Here is a 17,134-nt window from a genome sequence, read left to right on the forward strand (position 1 = left end):
GGGGATGGGGAATCAGGGATGGCAAGACAAAGGGCAAGGTATGCAGGACGTAAGAATTGGAAAATTATTTGCTGAGAACATATATGTGGATGTACTTGATTGAGACAATGCACAGTGTATTTTGGATGGAAAATTCATTTGTGTGTTGTGATGGTGTAAAGTGAACTAATAAATAAAAAAAAACGACCCTATTGGGAGTGCTGTCTGTCTGTCAGTCTATCTGTCTCTCACTCACACACATGCACACTCACGCAAAAAGGAAATAAATGAATAAACATTTTACAGTGTAGGGGCCAGCAGGTGGCATGGTGGTTAAGGTACTGGATTCTGACATGGTTGACCTGCAGTTTGAGTCCCAGACCTGGCAGCTTGAAAATTATGCTGGACACATGTGCATACCAGCCCAAAATCCCAGGAGGAGAATGGAAGAGAAGGAATTTCAGTGTGGCCATCTACCCTAGGGGGGTGATTTCTCACTTTCTCTCTCTCTGTCTCTCTCTGTCTCCAGCAAGTTCACACACACTATGTCAAAAACCTAAACAGAAAAAGAAAAAAAAAGTGCAGGGCAGCTTGTAGGAGTAGAAACCTATAAATGTGAAGCCCTTACCTGGTCCAAGAATGACTAATTACTGCTTGCCTTTCTTGTTCATCTTGGCAAATAGTAATACATTTTGCAGAAACTCGGCCCTTACCTTTCTCAACTTCCACCCTCCGAGGATGTGGTAGAGTACTTTCAGAGGTGAATGTCCTGGGGCCAGCTGAAGATGCAGTGGTAGCATAACTGGACCCACAGGGGAAAGTCCTGGGTGCATAGCCTGAGACCTGCCTGAGCACACTGGGTGCAACTGTCCCACAGTCTGGACTGGTCTAGGAGCAGATGTTTACCTGAGAACCCTGTTGAGATGTTCGTTTCTCTGCTCTTTTCTCTCTCTCTCTCTCTCTCTCTGAAATAATAAACTTAAGAAAGAAAAAAACTTAAAAAAAAAAAGATAAGTGTCATTCCCTTATTCAAAATTGTGACATGCTTAATTGTGATACCGTTCTTTTTTTTTTTTTTTTTTTTTAGGAAGTTGCTGCAAGGTGTCAAGAAAACCAGAGAAACTACTTCTCCTAGGCCAGTTGGTACTAATTAAAACCTAGACTGCCAGCGGAAGGAGCTCTAACCCCTTCTTTTATCTATGAGAAATTGAGACCAAGGGAGGAAAAAGAACTCATTCACTATTAGGTAAGTTAGTTACAGAGTCGGGGCCACGACGCGAACCGCGGTTGACTACATGGGAGTCCAGCGACATAGCCATTACACTAACTGCTGGTTCCCTTTTTTTTTTTTTTTTGAGAGGTTTTTGCTAGAGGGCGCATGCGCTTGCCAGACAGAGAGACAGAAAGGGAGAAATCACCCCCCCCCGCCCCCAGGGGAGTGACCACACTGCAGTCCCTTCTACTCCGTTCTCCTCTCGGGATCTTAGGCATGCATGCACACGTGCCTGGCATGGGTTTAAGCCACTGGGTCTAGAATTCGAACCATGGTCAACTACACGGGAGTCCAACAACATAGCCATTATGCCAACTGCTGGTCCCTGATAAAGTGCTTTTTGAGCAAAGGAGATTCTTTCAGAATATGCGTTAGGGCTTCCTGTTAGGGGCCACATGCTATCTCTTGTCTATTTGTCTGTGTTTTGGTTTTATAAACCTTTAGAAACATAAACACGTTTTTGTAGTTCACAGATCATGGGCAGCATTTGGGTCTTGGGCTGTAGCTTACCAACAGGTTTTAGAGCATAATGTCAATTTCATAGAGGTATATAATCAGGGTATTTAACATAGCACTTAAGTGAGGACCCACACCACTCCCTCCTATCTCACGGCCCTTTGTCTTACAAGCGCACAGTTGTTCTCCTTTAGCAATTGTGCGCGTATAATCTTCTGGCTTTGGGATGGTGTGGTGGTCACTTTTCTGTGCTGTCTCCCTGTCGTCTTAAGTTCTTAGTTTGGCCGTCATGAGCCTTAACAGTAACCAATAGCCTCCCAAAATTAGTACTTTGATAATGCCTAATGTTTTTACGTTTTCTTTTATCTACTCTCTTCTCCCAGGAGTTATTTGAATTATTAGGAATATAGATTTCCCTTTGATATTTATGTATTTTAAATTAGGAGAAAAACATACAACACAGAATAGTTCTATCAGCAACTTTTTTCTTTTTCTGATTAGTTTAGTCCATGCAAGAGTCCTCAGTGAATTTTCTTGACAGTATTAGTATGTATTTGTAGTAAATGTGTCACTGAAAATTAAATTCTTTTTCATCCCTGTCTGTCACTCTTGCTACCTACCTGGGTTTTTTCTGGAGGGCTGGGTAGAAAACTTAATCTGGGTATAGGTAGTGGGCTTTCTATAAAGGAGAGTCGTCTGTCTTCTTATCTGACTCTATTGAGATACCCTATAAAAATAATTTTGGAGAATAATAATTTGTCCATTTGAAAATTTTGGAGAATAATAATTTGTCCATTTAAAAACCATGTTTTGTAAATAAGTAAAGAATAAAGCCAAACACAAGTCACTAAAGTGTTGGCTGATTAAAGGATAATATGGCCAGATGTACCTTGAAAGCTTTAAGCAATTAAATATATTAAAAATGAGCATTTCTGTGAACATATCAACATTTGTTTATTAGTTGAAGTAAATATATGAGTAATTTAAGATTTTTTTTAAAGAGATTTTTGCTATAGGGCACATGCTTACTGTAGAGATAAAGAAATAGAAAGACACAGAGTAAGAAACTACCCCCCAGAGGGGATGGCCACACTGCAATCCTTTCTCCATTCTCCTCTCAGGATTTTGGGGATACATGCACATGTACCCAAAGTGTTTTAAGCTGCCGGGTTCAGGGTTTGGACTGCAGTTGACCATGTGAGAGTTCAGTGCCTTTAACCACTGTTCCACCTGCTGGCCCTTCTCCATTCTCCTCTCAGGATTTTGGGGATACATGCACATGTACCCAAAGTGTTTTAAGCTGCCGGGTTCAGGGTTTGGACTGCAGCTGACCATGTGAGAGTTCAGTGCCTTAACCACTGTTCTACCTGCTGGTCCCTAAGCTAAGATATTAATAATAGGATAAATCATGTGTCGGGGGTGGATAAAATCTAGTTGCTCTATGTCATGCAGTTTTCCCATAAATTTACAGCTGTTCTAAAAGTAAAACCACACACACATATCATTTTAACTTTATTTATTTATTTTATTTTTAAAATTTGACCAGAGAGGGACAGAGTGAGAGAGAGAGGGAAAGTGAGAAAGCAAGCTACCAGATTCGGGACTTGAACTGCAGTTAGCCATGTGGGAGTCCAGAGCCCTTAACCACCACGCCGCCTGCCAGTCCCAAAAGTAAAATATATTAACATAAAAAAAAAATCATCCTGGAGGCATGGGGAGCCATCACCATGAAAACTATGGTGCTTCCAAACATTTTGTTCTCCAGGACACCAGGGGTTGAAAAACCACATTAGGCAAAGAACTTGCATCAAGATCAGGACTGAAATACGTAAACGTGTGTGATTTAGCTCGAGAAGAGCAGTCGTTTGATGGCTATGATGAAGACTATGATTGTCCCATTTTAGATGAAGACAGAGTAGTTGAGTTAGAAAACCAAATGAGAGAAAGCAGCGTTATTGTTGATGACCATGGTTGTGATTTCTTCCCTGAACGCTGGTCTCATGTTTCTGTGCTGAGAACTGATAGCAATATATTGTACAAAAGACTTGAAACAAGGGGTTATAGTGAAAAGAAACTAAAAGAAAATATTCAGTGTGAGATTTTTCAAGTTCTTTCTGAAGAAGTCACATCATCCTACGAGGAAGAAATTGTGTATCAACTGCCCAGCAATAAACCAGAAGAGCTAGACGATAATATAAACCAAATCTTGATATGGATTGAGCAGTGGGTCAGAGATCATAGCTCTTAACTTATAAAACTAGCCACTTTACAGTTAAAAAAAAATCATCCTTACATTGTTATTTACTAGGGCAGTAAGTATCATGAACCAGGTGCCTTAAACAATAGAAATGTATTACCTCCCAGTTTTCGAGGCTGCATATCCAAGATTTGGTGTGGCTGGTTCCTTCTGAGAGCTGTGAGGGAAAGATCTATCCTCTCTCCTTGGTTTGACTTCTCCCTGTATCTCTGCATTGTCTTCCATCCATTCTGTTCTCTGTCCAATTTCCATTTTTTTTTTTTAAGGACACTGCTTGCATTGGATTAGGTTCATTGGAGGGAAAAACTCACTTGAACTTTTCCATCAAGTCCTATTTCCAGTACGGGCATGTTCTGAGGTGGTAGGGGATCAGGACTTCAACCTACACACTTTGACGGAGACTCAGTTTAGCCCATGACAAACCAACTTCCCCCATTAGTACTTCAGTAATGCCTCACAGTTTTACATTTTCCTGAGTTTTCCCACACCTCACCTCATTAATCCCACCGTGTGTTTGCGTTTGTGTCTTGGATTTGCCCTCTGCAGTGACAGCCAGCAGCTGCAGCTCCTGTACCTGGAATGCATTCTGTCGGTGCTCAGCAGCTCATCGACCTCCATGCACCTGCACAGGGGCTTCACAGACCTGATCTGGTGAGCACCCTCTCCTGACACCCCCACACCACCCCAAGGGGCTGCTTCTCGCTGTGTCTCTGGGTCCCTTTCCACAGCATCTGTGTCTTCCAGTAGTTTCAGTTGTGCATGAATGGTTTAGAGGGAAATTGCTCTGCTCCAGAGAGAAACCCATGATTACTATGACAAAACATCCTCCCAAGACCCTCTTACATTTTGTTTACAGGATCACAAGAGACAAAAACCAGGAGATCGTCTAGGTTTTCTGTTTGTTCGAAAAGCATGCAAAGGCATCAGAAACTTGTGCAAGGGCAAGAGGTGTTGAACCTACCATGTGGCCTACCCCAGTGCATTCTCTATCTCGGGCTGAATACTAGTCACTCCATCATCATCGGAGATCGCCAGAGCTGACAAGCCCTGCAGGCAGCCATCTAGTTGCTCCGACCTCCCTAGACAGGGAGGAAGCTGAATGATTGGTGTCAGAATGGAACTTGAAATTACCTTCTCAAATAGTTTTATTTTTCACAGTAAAATGAAATTTCCTAAGTAAGCCCAGTGAGCACTCTTATTTCTTCATGTAAGAGATTTCTTAATGCTTCTCTTCATATTTTGCTGAGCTAATCCTAGCTCGAGTCAGGAGGCAAAATATTGTCGAAATGCCCAGAAGTGATGGAGACTTAGAAACCGGGCAGAAGGAGGCCACTTGAGGGGATAGGAAAGAGCCCAGCAGGGACTAGTTGCAGTTTTCACAGGTTGTCATTGGGCTGTAGTGCCACTAGCTTTTCCTCCTGTCTCTTCCCAGGAAGAACCTGTGCCCTGCTCTCATCGTGATCCTGGGAAATCCAATCCATGACAAAACCATCACCTCCGCTCACAGCAGCAGCACCAGTGCGAGCGTGGAGGCGGACTCGGCGTCTCCGGGAGTTTCCGACCACGGCCGCGGGTCGGGCTGCTCCTGCACCGCGCCAGCCCTGAGCGGGCCGGTGGCACGAACCATCTATTACATAGCGGCGGAGCTGGTCCGGCTGGTGGGTTCGGTGGACTCCATGAAGCCCGTGCTCCAGTCGCTCTATCACCGCGTGCTGCTTTATCCCCCACCCCAGCACCGCGTGGAAGCCATCAAAATAATGAAAGAGGTAGGAATCACTGGAGAACGCTACTGGCTTCGCCCAGGAGGTCTGCACAGTGTCTTACACACAGGAAGAACACAGGAAGTGTGAATCATTTTGTACCTCATGGTACCCAGGAACAAACACTGCCTCTAAAGTCAGTGTGTGTGTGGGGTAGGGGGGTCCCAGCTGCGATTAGGAGGGGTTGGAAGGGGTTCACTGATGCAAAACCACTTGGTAATCATGCTCCATGTTTGCAGAAACTCCATTAGAGGTGCGCCTGACTGGCCCAAGACTGAGCATTCATTCTGTTACTTTATGTTAATATTATACTGTGTTTATTAACCTTTGCCAAAATTGGATTGCAAAATGACTATTTATTCAGACCTTTGATTATTTTTTATTTTATTTTATTTTTGGAGAGGTTTTTGCTATAGGGCGCGTGCGCTCGCCAGACAGACAGAGAGAGACAGAGAGACAGAGAGACAGAAAGCGAGAAATCAACCCCGGGGTGGGGGGGATGGCCATGCTGCAGTCCCTTCTCCTCCATTCTCCTCTTGGGATCTTGGGCATGCACGCACACATGTCCAGCGTGAGTTTTAAACCACCAGGTCCAGGACTCGAACCGCAGTCGACTACATGGGAGTCCAGCAACATAGCCGTTATGCTAATTGCTGATCCCCAGACCTTTGATTATTAAAATAAAAAATAGAGCTCTTCAGATCTTAGCTGCCAAAAGAAATCCACTTGCCCCCTTCCTTCTTATACCTCATGCCTCCCAAATGTCATGATCCCAGGGAAAACAGAAAGGTTGTCTGTATTGGAAAGGTCAAGCCAGCACACTACTTCAGAGTGTTGAGGAGGAATCAGGGTTGTTTGGAAGGTACTCCCAATAAGGATTCCTCGGTGTTCTCTCAAAGAAGCGAGAGGTGGTTAGCATTTTTATATTTGTGAACTTGTTCATAAAGGTCAAACAGCATTTCCTTTTGTACCTAACCCCCAGAAATCAAAATAACAAAATTTCCTTGTCAGTGAGTCACTTATTTTAAGCAATATTTGCCACAACCAATTTTGAAAAATTAAAAAATTTTTTTTAGTTTTAGTTTTGGGGGGTTTTTCGTTTGTTTGTTTGTTTTGTCACAGGGTATGGTGCTCATTGGAGGGAGAGAGAGAGATGGAAAGTGAGAAATCATCCTCATCCTACTAGCAGATGGCCATGCCACAATCCCTTCTTCATTCTTCCTCAGGGCTTGGGGCATGCATGCACATAGGCACACGCACTCAGTGTGATTTTCAGCCAGTGGGTCTGGAAATTGAACCAGTCAGCCCTGTGGGAATCCAGTGCCTTAACCACCATGCCACCTGCTGGTCACTAAAAAGTTAAGTTTGAATTGTTTCTTGGTATTGTATGAATGAGACTTGACTAATTAATAATGAAAAGTTCTCAGCCAATAGTAGGTGCAATTGTAACGTACCTCTTCTCTATGCTAAGACCATGTGGGAAGGTCTCAGGTTCACATCCTGACACCTTCCTGTACACTCTGAGCACACAAATGTGTGCCCATGATGCTGGCTGGCTGGAAGTGAATCACGACAGGAAGACCCTTCTAGGTGTGAATATATGTGTGTCTCTTTCTCAGAAAACAGATACATTTTTTTAAATGGAAAGTTCTAATTTAACATTTGTGGAGATGGAATGACCCAGATTTCATTGTAAGTTAAGAAAGTCTATGAACACACAATAATAATTACCATTTTTGCCTATAAGGCACTTGTGCTATCTTTAATATTCATAATAACTTGATGAGGTTGTATATTAATATTTTTTAGAGAGGTTTTTGCTATAGAGCGTATGTACTTGCCAAAGAGACAGAGACAAAGAAACAAAAAGCGAGAAATCACCCCCCCAGGGGGGATGGCCATGCCACTATTCCTTCTCCTCTGCTCTCTTCTTGAGATTTTGGACATGCCCTCCCGGGATCTTGGGCACGATGCATACCCCCCTTGCGTGATTTTTAAGCCACCAGGTCCAGGACTTGAACTCCAGTCGACTCTATGGGAGTCCAGCAACGTAACCACTATGCCATCTGCTGGACCTTTATTTTATTTTGGATTTTTGCCATAAGGCAAGTATGCTCAATAGAGAGTCATAAAGAGAAGCAGTGAGGGGGAAAGTGGGAAATCACCCCCTCTAGGGGAGATGGCCATGCCACAATCTCTTCTCCTCCATTCTCCTCCTGGAATTTTGGGCATGCACATACATCCCCCACCCCCAGTGTGATTTTCAAACCACCAGGTCTGGAACTTGAACCACATTCAGCCATGTGGGAAGCCAGCACCTTAACCACCACACCACCTGCTGATCCCTATATATTAACCTTATTTTGACAAACAAGAATTTTACTTCCACCAGAGCTTCAGGCAAAGAAGATCAAAAAGCTATTTGTAAGAACTTCTCCCCCCCCTAGGTTGAGTGAGCACAGTGCACAGTACAACCCCTCACCTGGCACCAGTCAGCCACTCATTTCACGAACCTGAGTTCGGGAGTCAGGATTGAAATCCTCTTTCTGCCACCTACCAGCTAAAGGATAGTAGATAAATCTTTTAACTCTGACTTAGAATTTTTTCATCTGGGAGACATCATTATGTTCTGAAAGCTGCAAGTTCAAAATGCAATACAGTTTGCATAAACAGTTTGTAAGTATGAAGTGTTACAAAGATATTTTGTGTCATTAATGCCATCCTAAGGAAGAGGAAGACAAACCATATGAAGACTGGAGCTAGCTGGCCCAGTTCTGGCTGGTGTCCTCTCTGGAGTATTTTATTCCTTTGGGTTTACTGGACTTACATAAATCACCACTCTTAACAATTTTGCCATTTTGACCAGGGCCCTCTTCATTGCCTCTCCCATCAATTCTGAATTACTCTGCCCAATTTCCTGAGTCTTCTACCTTCGTTCCCATTTCCCATCACTTCCCAGGGTGTATCTTCACTCCATCTGACCCCGCCTCCCACCTACTGCCTGCATTCAGACTCCTTTTCCTCTATTCCTATGGGACACGTCCTTTTAGCAGAATTAAGCTGTTGATTACCATAGGCTAGGCACTGCTAATACTTTACATTAGCTTATTTATAAATCCCTTAGGAGCATAATACTATACCCATTTTTTATATGGGGAAGCTGAGGCTCTGGAGAGAAAAAGTACTTGTGAGTAGCAGGGCTAAGCATGAGCCCAGGTATTCTAAGGACAACTACCTCTTTTCTACCAGAAATCTCCCCGTCTATGGCTCTACTTCTTCAAACCCCTGATCCTTATCTTCTTGAAACCCCATCCCTCCAGTTAGCACCTGACTGCATGTCCCATCACGCTGATTGTTTCACAGTAAAATACAATACACCTTTCTTGTCTCCTTCCATATGTTACATATATACAGCACTTTTGTTTGTTTCCCTTTAGAATTTAATACTACAGTGCCTGAACCATCATAAGTGTTTAATAAATGTTTGATGACAGATGGGCCTGGAGACAAAGAATCTGCAAAAAGATTATTTTGTAAGCAGCAGAGTCTTATTCTCAGATTTGACAAGCTGCTGCTGCCCACGGTAGAGCCCCTTGTTGCTGGAATGCTCAGCAATGCTTTGCATACTGTGCACGTAGGTGTCTAAATGTAAATACTTTCTTTACTACTGCAAAGGCAACTAGTTGTGTTTACTCTTCTCCATAGATTTTCGAGCTTCCAGGAATTTTTCAGAGGTGAGGTTAGGATTAGACATGAGCCTGTGCTGCCCCATGGAACCCAGCAGGCTCAGTTGGGCCAGGTCATGTTTTTAAGACAAAACCATCATTTGGGAAGGCTGGTAACCTAGATACCAACACGGGCAGGGCTTATGTACACAGAGAATGCCATTGGGTACCCAGGGTGTTTGTTCCTCCTGTTGGAGTTTAAATGCTTGGTATGCTAGTTCCCTGTTCTCACTCCAGCTTGTCACTCTGCCGTCTGCTCTCAGTACCTATTGACCAAAGATATACAGGACATTTTATTTCTTAAGTATGTTCTCTTTTGTTTCCACTCCCACTCCCCACAAATGAGATGTAATGAAAAGCACACCTTGCCTCCTTTTCTCTTAGTTCAGCTTTAGAAGGAGCCCCTTGTCTTTTCTTTTGGAGAGGTTTTTGCTATAGGGCACGTGCGCTCACCAGAAAGATAGAGACAGAAAGACAGAAAGCGAGAAATCACCCCCTAGGGGGGATGGTCACACTGCAATCCCTTCTCCTCCATTCTCCTCTCGGGATCTTGGGCACGCACGCACACCCACCTGGCGTGAGTTTAAGCCACCAGGTCCAGGACTCAAATCACAGTCAACTACATGGGAGTCCATGACATAGCCATTATGCCAACTGCTGGTCCCGAGGAGCCCCTTGTCTTTATCAGACCTGTCACACCCCAGCTCATCTCATGGCCCTTATTCCTAACTGAAGAAGCAGAGATTAAAATTTTGCCTTTTTTTTTTTTTTTTTAGAATTTTCAGAGGCCTAAGCATTCCATCCCTTTCCCCTCTACATTCTGAAGCAATTGTGAAACAAACACAAAGTGTATGATATAACTTATCACTAGTGGGACCAGCAGGTGGCATGGTGATTAAGGCACTGGACACTCCCACATGGCTGACCATGGTTTGAGTCCTGGACCTGATAGCTTGCTTTCTCACTTTCCCTCTCTCTTCTCTGTGTATCTCTCTCTAGTCAAATTAAAATAAATGAATGAATAAATAAAATAAAATAAATAATTATTTTTTAAAAACCTTATCACTAGTAATGTTGGATGAGAGAACTTGGTGGAAACCCAAGAGGACATGAAGTTTCCCACTCTGTCCCTTGGAAACACACTTACCCTGTCAGCAAGAGTCAGAGCAGCTAGAAGCCCATAGGTCTGGCAGTGCAGACACAGACCTACAGAGAGAGAGATGTCCCTGACTGACCTTAGCCCCTGCATCTTCACTCCTCTTCTGATGTCAAAGAAATGAACTGTAGAGAGAAAAATGAAAACTTCATTCCTGTTCCTTCAGAGAGCAGTCTATTTCTGTGATAAGAAAGAAATATGGAATGGGATCCAGCTACAGGGACACATGCTGCTAAGATGCTGTATTCATAGGCTGAGACCACAGGGGATGCCTGGGTTCAATTCCCAATCCTCTAAAGGCTTGGCATGATGGTGTGTGCCTATAATCCCAGTGACACAGGGAGGCTGAGGCAGAAGGACCACCAGTTCGAGGCTACCCTAGGTAACATAGGACACTTTGTCCAAAACAGGGCCAAGCCTGGTGGTATAAACCAGCAGTCCAAGCTAGGAGATTTAGGCAGGGGGATTGCAACATAGTGGGACCTTGTCCTAAGAAATAGACCAACAAACAAAAGACAGGAAAAAAATATGGAAAGAATAGAATCCTTTAAAATACAACTTTTTCAGAACCAGCAGATAGCATAATGGCTACATTTCTGGACTCCCATGTAGTTGACTATGGTTCGAGTCCCAGACTTGGTGGCTTAAACTCATGCATGTGTGCCCAAGATCCCGAGACCAGTTCGAGGCTACCCTAGGTAACATAGGACACTTTGTCCAAAACAGGGCCAAGCCTGGTGGTATAAACCAGCAGTCCAAGCTAGGAGATTTAGGCAGGGGGATTGCAACATAGTGGGACCTTGTCCTAAGAAATAGACCAACAAACAAAAGACAGGAAAAAAATATGGAAAGAATAGAATCCTTTAAAATACAACTTTTTCAGAACCAGCAGATAGCATAATGGCTACATTTCTGGACTCCCATGTAGTTGACTATGGTTCGAGTCCCAGACTTGGTGGCTTAAACTCATGCATGTGTGCCCAAGATCCCGAGAGGAGAATGGATTGTGGCATGGCCATCCACCTCTCTCCCCCTCCCCCGTCCCATTCCAGGGGAAGGTTGGAGCCATGTCAGGGCCTCAGGTTTGGTTCCTGGACCAGCCTGGTGAGGCCACATGGTGGCTGGGAGCCTGGGGCAGGTAGATTCTGTTGTGGCAGGACCCTGTCAAAAGTGCCTTTTCTTTATCCCTTTTTCTCTCATGCATTTATTTTTCTTAGATATATTTTTTCTATCTAATACACCTTTCTTTAGCTTTGGTTAGAGTCTAAACCACTTTGAAAATGAATAGACATAGCAATGGGATGTCTGGTCCAAATACACTTAATCATTTTTTTTCCTTGAATTCATTAAGTCTCAAATTGAATTTTTTCTGTACAGATGTCTACTATATAGAAATAAAACTTGGTCGGAACTGAATAATTATGAAAATTCTACATATGAGGATTTATGGGAATGAAGCTAACGCTGTACATAGAAGGATATTTATAGCTCTAGCTGCTTACATTATAAAGTAGAAAACCTAAAATTAGGGCCTAACTTTCCAACTTGGATAGCTGGAATCAAAGCAGAATAAATTTGAAGTTGAAAGGAGGGAAAATAAGGATGAAAGCATAAAGTAATGGAATTAAAAGCAAATATAGGTCCTCAAAAAGCAGAAAATGTTAGGGCTATAGAAAGGAAGAAAGTTGAAAAAATTCTTTCCAGAGTACTAAAAAGTAACAAGAGCCTAGCACAGAAACAAAAGTGAAAAAATACTGCATCTAACTATAGATGTTACAGACATTAAAGACATTTTTTTAAAATGTATTAAGGCAGCTTTAGGCTAGTAAATTTGAAAATGAATCCTTAGGAAATAATACTACTTTTTAATAGTTGGCTCAAGAAAAAAATTGAAGACCCAACTTGTCCTATAATCTCTAAAGAAATTGAATCAATTTAAAATCTTCCCATTGAAACAAACAAACAAACAGAAAAGGCCCAACTCTCTAGGGCTTTAGAAAAAAGTTAATACAAAGCATTTCAAGAAAAAAAAAATTCTAGTCTTTCATGAACTTTTCCAGAAAACAGAAAAAAGAAATATTTCTTAAGTTGGTTTTTGAAATTAACCAGGTTGACGGTAAAATAAGACAGAGTGGCCAGGGACGTTATAAGCCAATCTCATTAAAGAACAGAGATTTCTATAACATAGATCTATGTTGTAGAACATTTTGAAACAATCCCTCACAGAATTTTCTTTGCCTACACCTGAACTGGGGAGGTGGGACCCCAATGTGTACTGTATGTCAAAAATAATACCTAGATTAGTTTTTAGCAAGATTCAAAGTTGCAAATAACTGGTTTTCTTCTTATGCTATATTACTCAGTAGAAAAAGCACATGTTTATTTAACCTTACAATTTTAAAACCTCATGCTTTTATGTAACGTGAGCTTTTCCGTTATTTTCCACCCCTTTTTTTTAAAGATACTTGGGAGCCCACAGCGTCTCTGCGACTTGGCAGGGCCCAGTTCCACTGAACCAGAATCCAGAAAAAGATCCATTTCAAAACGAAGATCTCATCTGGATCTTCTCAAACTGTATGATACATTACCCTTTCAGGTCTTACTGCTTGGTGAAGACTTTCTTTATAAAATCTTAATTTAACTTGCAAATCTCTGAGCCTTTTATTAATCGCCATTAATCTGAACTGTGACAATTGAATAATTTACCTACAAGTCATATGAGAAGACTTATTTTAATTTATCATAACTTTCTGTATTTCATACTAACAGACAAGAAACCTACTGTATAAAATGAAACATCCAAATACTATTTTGGAGAGTTATTTTAGGGCAGAACTTTTTGATTTATAATACTCTAGGTATAAGATTCTTTCCATGCAACCCCCTTAGAAAACCGAATACATAATTTATAGTATTCCCTTGCATCTATTCAGAAATGTGCTTGTTTTATAGAGGACGAACACATTATCATGTGGCCATCATAACTATTTTCTATTTGAAAAGCTCAGCATAATACAGAAGTTTCGTTGTTCAGTGCCTGTCCTGATGAAGATTATAAATTCCCATCAGGAAGTTTTGTTCATACTCTGATAAACCAGTCAGCCAAGAGGCAGTATGCTTCCTTACCTGAAGGGTTGGCTCTGTTGGCCTGAGCATATTGCATTTATTTATTACCCAGACCATTTAATTTTACTGCAGACTGTACCACTCTCAATACTAAACTCTTAGCTAACAATTGTCCTTCCTTAAAGAACATTTTCCTGTTTCATGCATTGGTGCTATTTTCTCCTTTGACCACGGTTTAGCATCATGGATGGCCTGACCGAGGCCTGCCTCAAGGGAGGCATCGAAGCCTGCTATGCCGCGGTGTCCTGTGTCTGCACCTTGCTTGGAGCCCTGGATGAGCTCAGCCAGGGCAAGGGCTTGAGCGACAGTCAAGTGCAGCTGCTGCTTCTGCGCCTGGAGGAGCTGAAAGATGGGGCCGAGTCCAGCAGAGACTCCATGGAGATCAACGAGGCCGACTTCCGCTGGCAGCGGCGTGTGCTGTCCTCGGAGCACACGCCCTGGGAGCCAGGGAACGAGAGGAGCCCCGACATCAGCATCAGCGTCACCACAGACACCGGCCAGACCACCCTGGAGGGCGAGCTGGGGCAGACCACCCCCGAAGACCACTCGGAAAACCACAAGAGCAGCCTCAAGTCGCCAGCTATCCAGGAGGGCAAGGAGGTGCTGAGCAAAGTGTCAGAGCCCGAAGCGGTGGACCAGCCCGATGTCGTCCAGAGAAGCCACACGGTCGCTTACCCCGATATCACGAACTTCCTGTCGGTTGACTGCAGGACGAGGTCCTACGGATCCAGGTACAGTGAGAGCAATTTCAGCGTAGATGACCAGGACCTTTCCAGGACAGAATTCGACTCCTGTGATCAGTACTCCATGGCTGCAGAAAAGGACTCGGGCAGGTCCGACGTGTCAGACATCGGGTCGGACAACTGCTCGCTCGCGGATGAAGAGCAGACCCCGCGGGACTGCCTGGGCCACCGGTCCTTGCGCACCGCGGCTCTGTCTCTCAAACTGTTGAAGAATCAGGAGGCCGACCAGCACAGCGCCAGGCTGTTCGTGCAGTCCCTGGAAGGCCTCCTTCCTCGGCTCCTGGCGCTCTCTAGCGTAGAAGAGGTGGACTCTGCCCTCCAGAACTTCGCCTCTACTTTCTGCTCAGGTTGGTAAGCAATTCTTTGCTGTACAGTCCACAGGAGTAATCAGAGCGTTTTGCCTTACTGAGCAATTACCAGTGGGCCTGTAGTTTGAAGTGGGCCTGTAGTTTGAAGTGTTTTAAAGCATATTAATGAATCTTTAGGTTCTCTCTGTTTAAAGAAAGCAAAGCAATGTCAGACTTATCAGTGGTATTTTTTTTGAAGTCTACAACAGTCGATGGCTGGAATTTACTGTAAGGTTGATGGTGTATACGGTGCAAAGAAAAGAATGAGAAATAGCTACAGTCTAGAAAACTGCTACTGACGGAAACAAAATGAGAATCCATGATTCGTAAAACTCTGAATGCTCAATGTGCCTCTGTGCCTTCATGTGTAAAAATCATACAGCAATGCATTTCTGGAATATCAGCATCTAAACTATTTTGAATGAGGTCTCGGATCCGAGGTAACAGGTAATGTGAATCCACTGAATATCGAAATGGTGTGTGATGTTCTGGTACAGTTTGGTATCATCATTCTCCCCAAACACAGAACCTTCCTTTCTATCGAAGAGCAGCATGCAACCCAAACTGAATTTACATGGGCGTGCTGGAGAGAATATTGGGTGAAGCACCCCAGAGTGGTATGCTAGTTTTACTGAAGGGTGGAAGAGCATCACCTTCAGTTTTGGTGGAGGAAAGGAAAAATAGAGGGAAGTAGCCTTTTGCATCAAGAGTAATTTATTTAAAGATAGTTTTCTTGAGAGATAATACAAAAAGAAAGTAATTAATGGGTGCATCAAGTTTATGGCAGGAATAAATGAAGGCACTGTGCCTTCCTCAACTGCAATGGTCTCTTGACCAGAGAATACTAAGTGTATGGACCTCGCTAGGTCTGTGCTCAGACACAAGGAACAGACCCAAGGTCCTGAGAGGGGAGTGGAGAAGGAATCGTGCCGTGGGCATCCCTCCTGAGGGGTGATTTCCTGCTTTCTGCCTGTCTCTCTGTCTGTCTGATGAGCGCACACACCCTATGGTGAGAGCAATTTCAGCGTAGATGACCAGGACCTTTCCAGGACAGAATTCGACTCCTGTGATCAGTACTCCATGGCTGCAGAAAAGGACTCGGGCAGGTCCGACGTGTCAGACATCGGGTCGGACAACTGCTCGCTCGCGGATGAAGAGCAGACCCCGCGGGACTGCCTGGGCCACCGGTCCTTGCGCACCGCGGCTCTGTCTCTCAAACTGTTGAAGAATCAGGAGGCCGACCAGCACAGCGCCAGGCTGTTCGTGCAGTCCCTGGAAGGCCTCCTTCCTCGGCTCCTGGCGCTCTCTAGCGTAGAAGAGGTGGACTCTGCCCTCCAGAACTTCGCCTCTACTTTCTGCTCAGGTTGGTAAGCAATTCTTTGCTGTACAGTCCACAGGAGTAATCAGAGCGTTTTGCCTTACTGAGCAATTACCAGTGGGCCTGTAGTTTGAAGTGGGCCTGTAGTTTGAAGTGTTTTAAAGCATATTAATGAATCTTTAGGTTCTCTCTGTTTAAAGAAAGCAAAGCAATGTCAGACTTATCAGTGGTATTTTTTTTGAAGTCTACAACAGTCGATGGCTGGAATTTACTGTAAGGTTGATGGTGTATACGGTGCAAAGAAAAGAATGAGAAATAGCTACAGTCTAGAAAACTGCTACTGACGGAAACAAAATGAGAATCCATGATTCGTAAAACTCTGAATGCTCAATGTGCCTCTGTGCCTTCATGTGTAAAAATCATACAGCAATGCATTTCTGGAATATCAGCATCTAAACTATTTTGAATGAGGTCTCGGATCCGAGGTAACAGGTAATGTGAATCCACTGAATATCGAAATGGTGTGTGATGTTCTGGTACAGTTTGGTATCATCATTCTCCCCAAACACAGAACCTTCCTTTCTATCGAAGAGCAGCATGCAACCCAAACTGAATTTACATGGGCGTGCTGGAGAGAATATTGGGTGAAGCACCCCAGAGTGGTATGCTAGTTTTACTGAAGGGTGGAAGAGCATCACCTTCAGTTTTGGTGGAGGAAAGGAAAAATAGAGGGAAGTAGCCTTTTGCATCAAGAGTAATTTATTTAAAGATAGTTTTCTTGAGAGATAATACAAAAAGAAAGTAATTAATGGGTGCATCAAGTTTATGGCAGGAATAAATGAAGGCACTGTGCCTTCCTCAACTGCAATGGTCTCTTGACCAGAGAATACTAAGTGTATGGACCTCGCTAGGTCTGTGCTCAGACACAAGGAACAGACCCAAGGTCCTGAGAGGGGAGTGGAGAAGGAATCGTGCCGTGGGCATCCCTCCTGAG

General features: G+C 43.5%; 1 protein-coding gene and 1 pseudogene across 1 annotated transcript in view; both read left to right on the forward strand.

Moving 5' to 3' along the window:
• The window catches only part of ARFGEF3 (ARFGEF family member 3), a 191,545-nt gene that overhangs the window by 104,766 nt on the left and 69,645 nt on the right, over nucleotides 1-17,134 (forward strand). The window contains exons 9-12 of the mRNA XM_006151079.2: nucleotides 4,512-4,616; nucleotides 5,398-5,731; nucleotides 13,068-13,180; nucleotides 13,912-14,822. Coding sequence (XP_006151141.1) covers nucleotides 4,512-4,616; nucleotides 5,398-5,731; nucleotides 13,068-13,180; nucleotides 13,912-14,822 — 1,463 coding nt within the window. The remainder of the gene's footprint in view (nucleotides 1-4,511; nucleotides 4,617-5,397; nucleotides 5,732-13,067; nucleotides 13,181-13,911; nucleotides 14,823-17,134) is intronic.
• Nucleotides 3,445-3,956, forward strand: LOC102486170 (adenylate kinase isoenzyme 6 pseudogene; annotated as a pseudogene).

Source organism: Tupaia chinensis, unplaced genomic scaffold (genome assembly GCF_000334495.1).
Source record: "Tupaia chinensis unplaced genomic scaffold, TupChi_1.0 Scaffold000313_1, whole genome shotgun sequence".
Classification (NCBI taxonomy): Eukaryota; Metazoa; Chordata; class Mammalia; order Scandentia; family Tupaiidae; genus Tupaia; species Tupaia belangeri.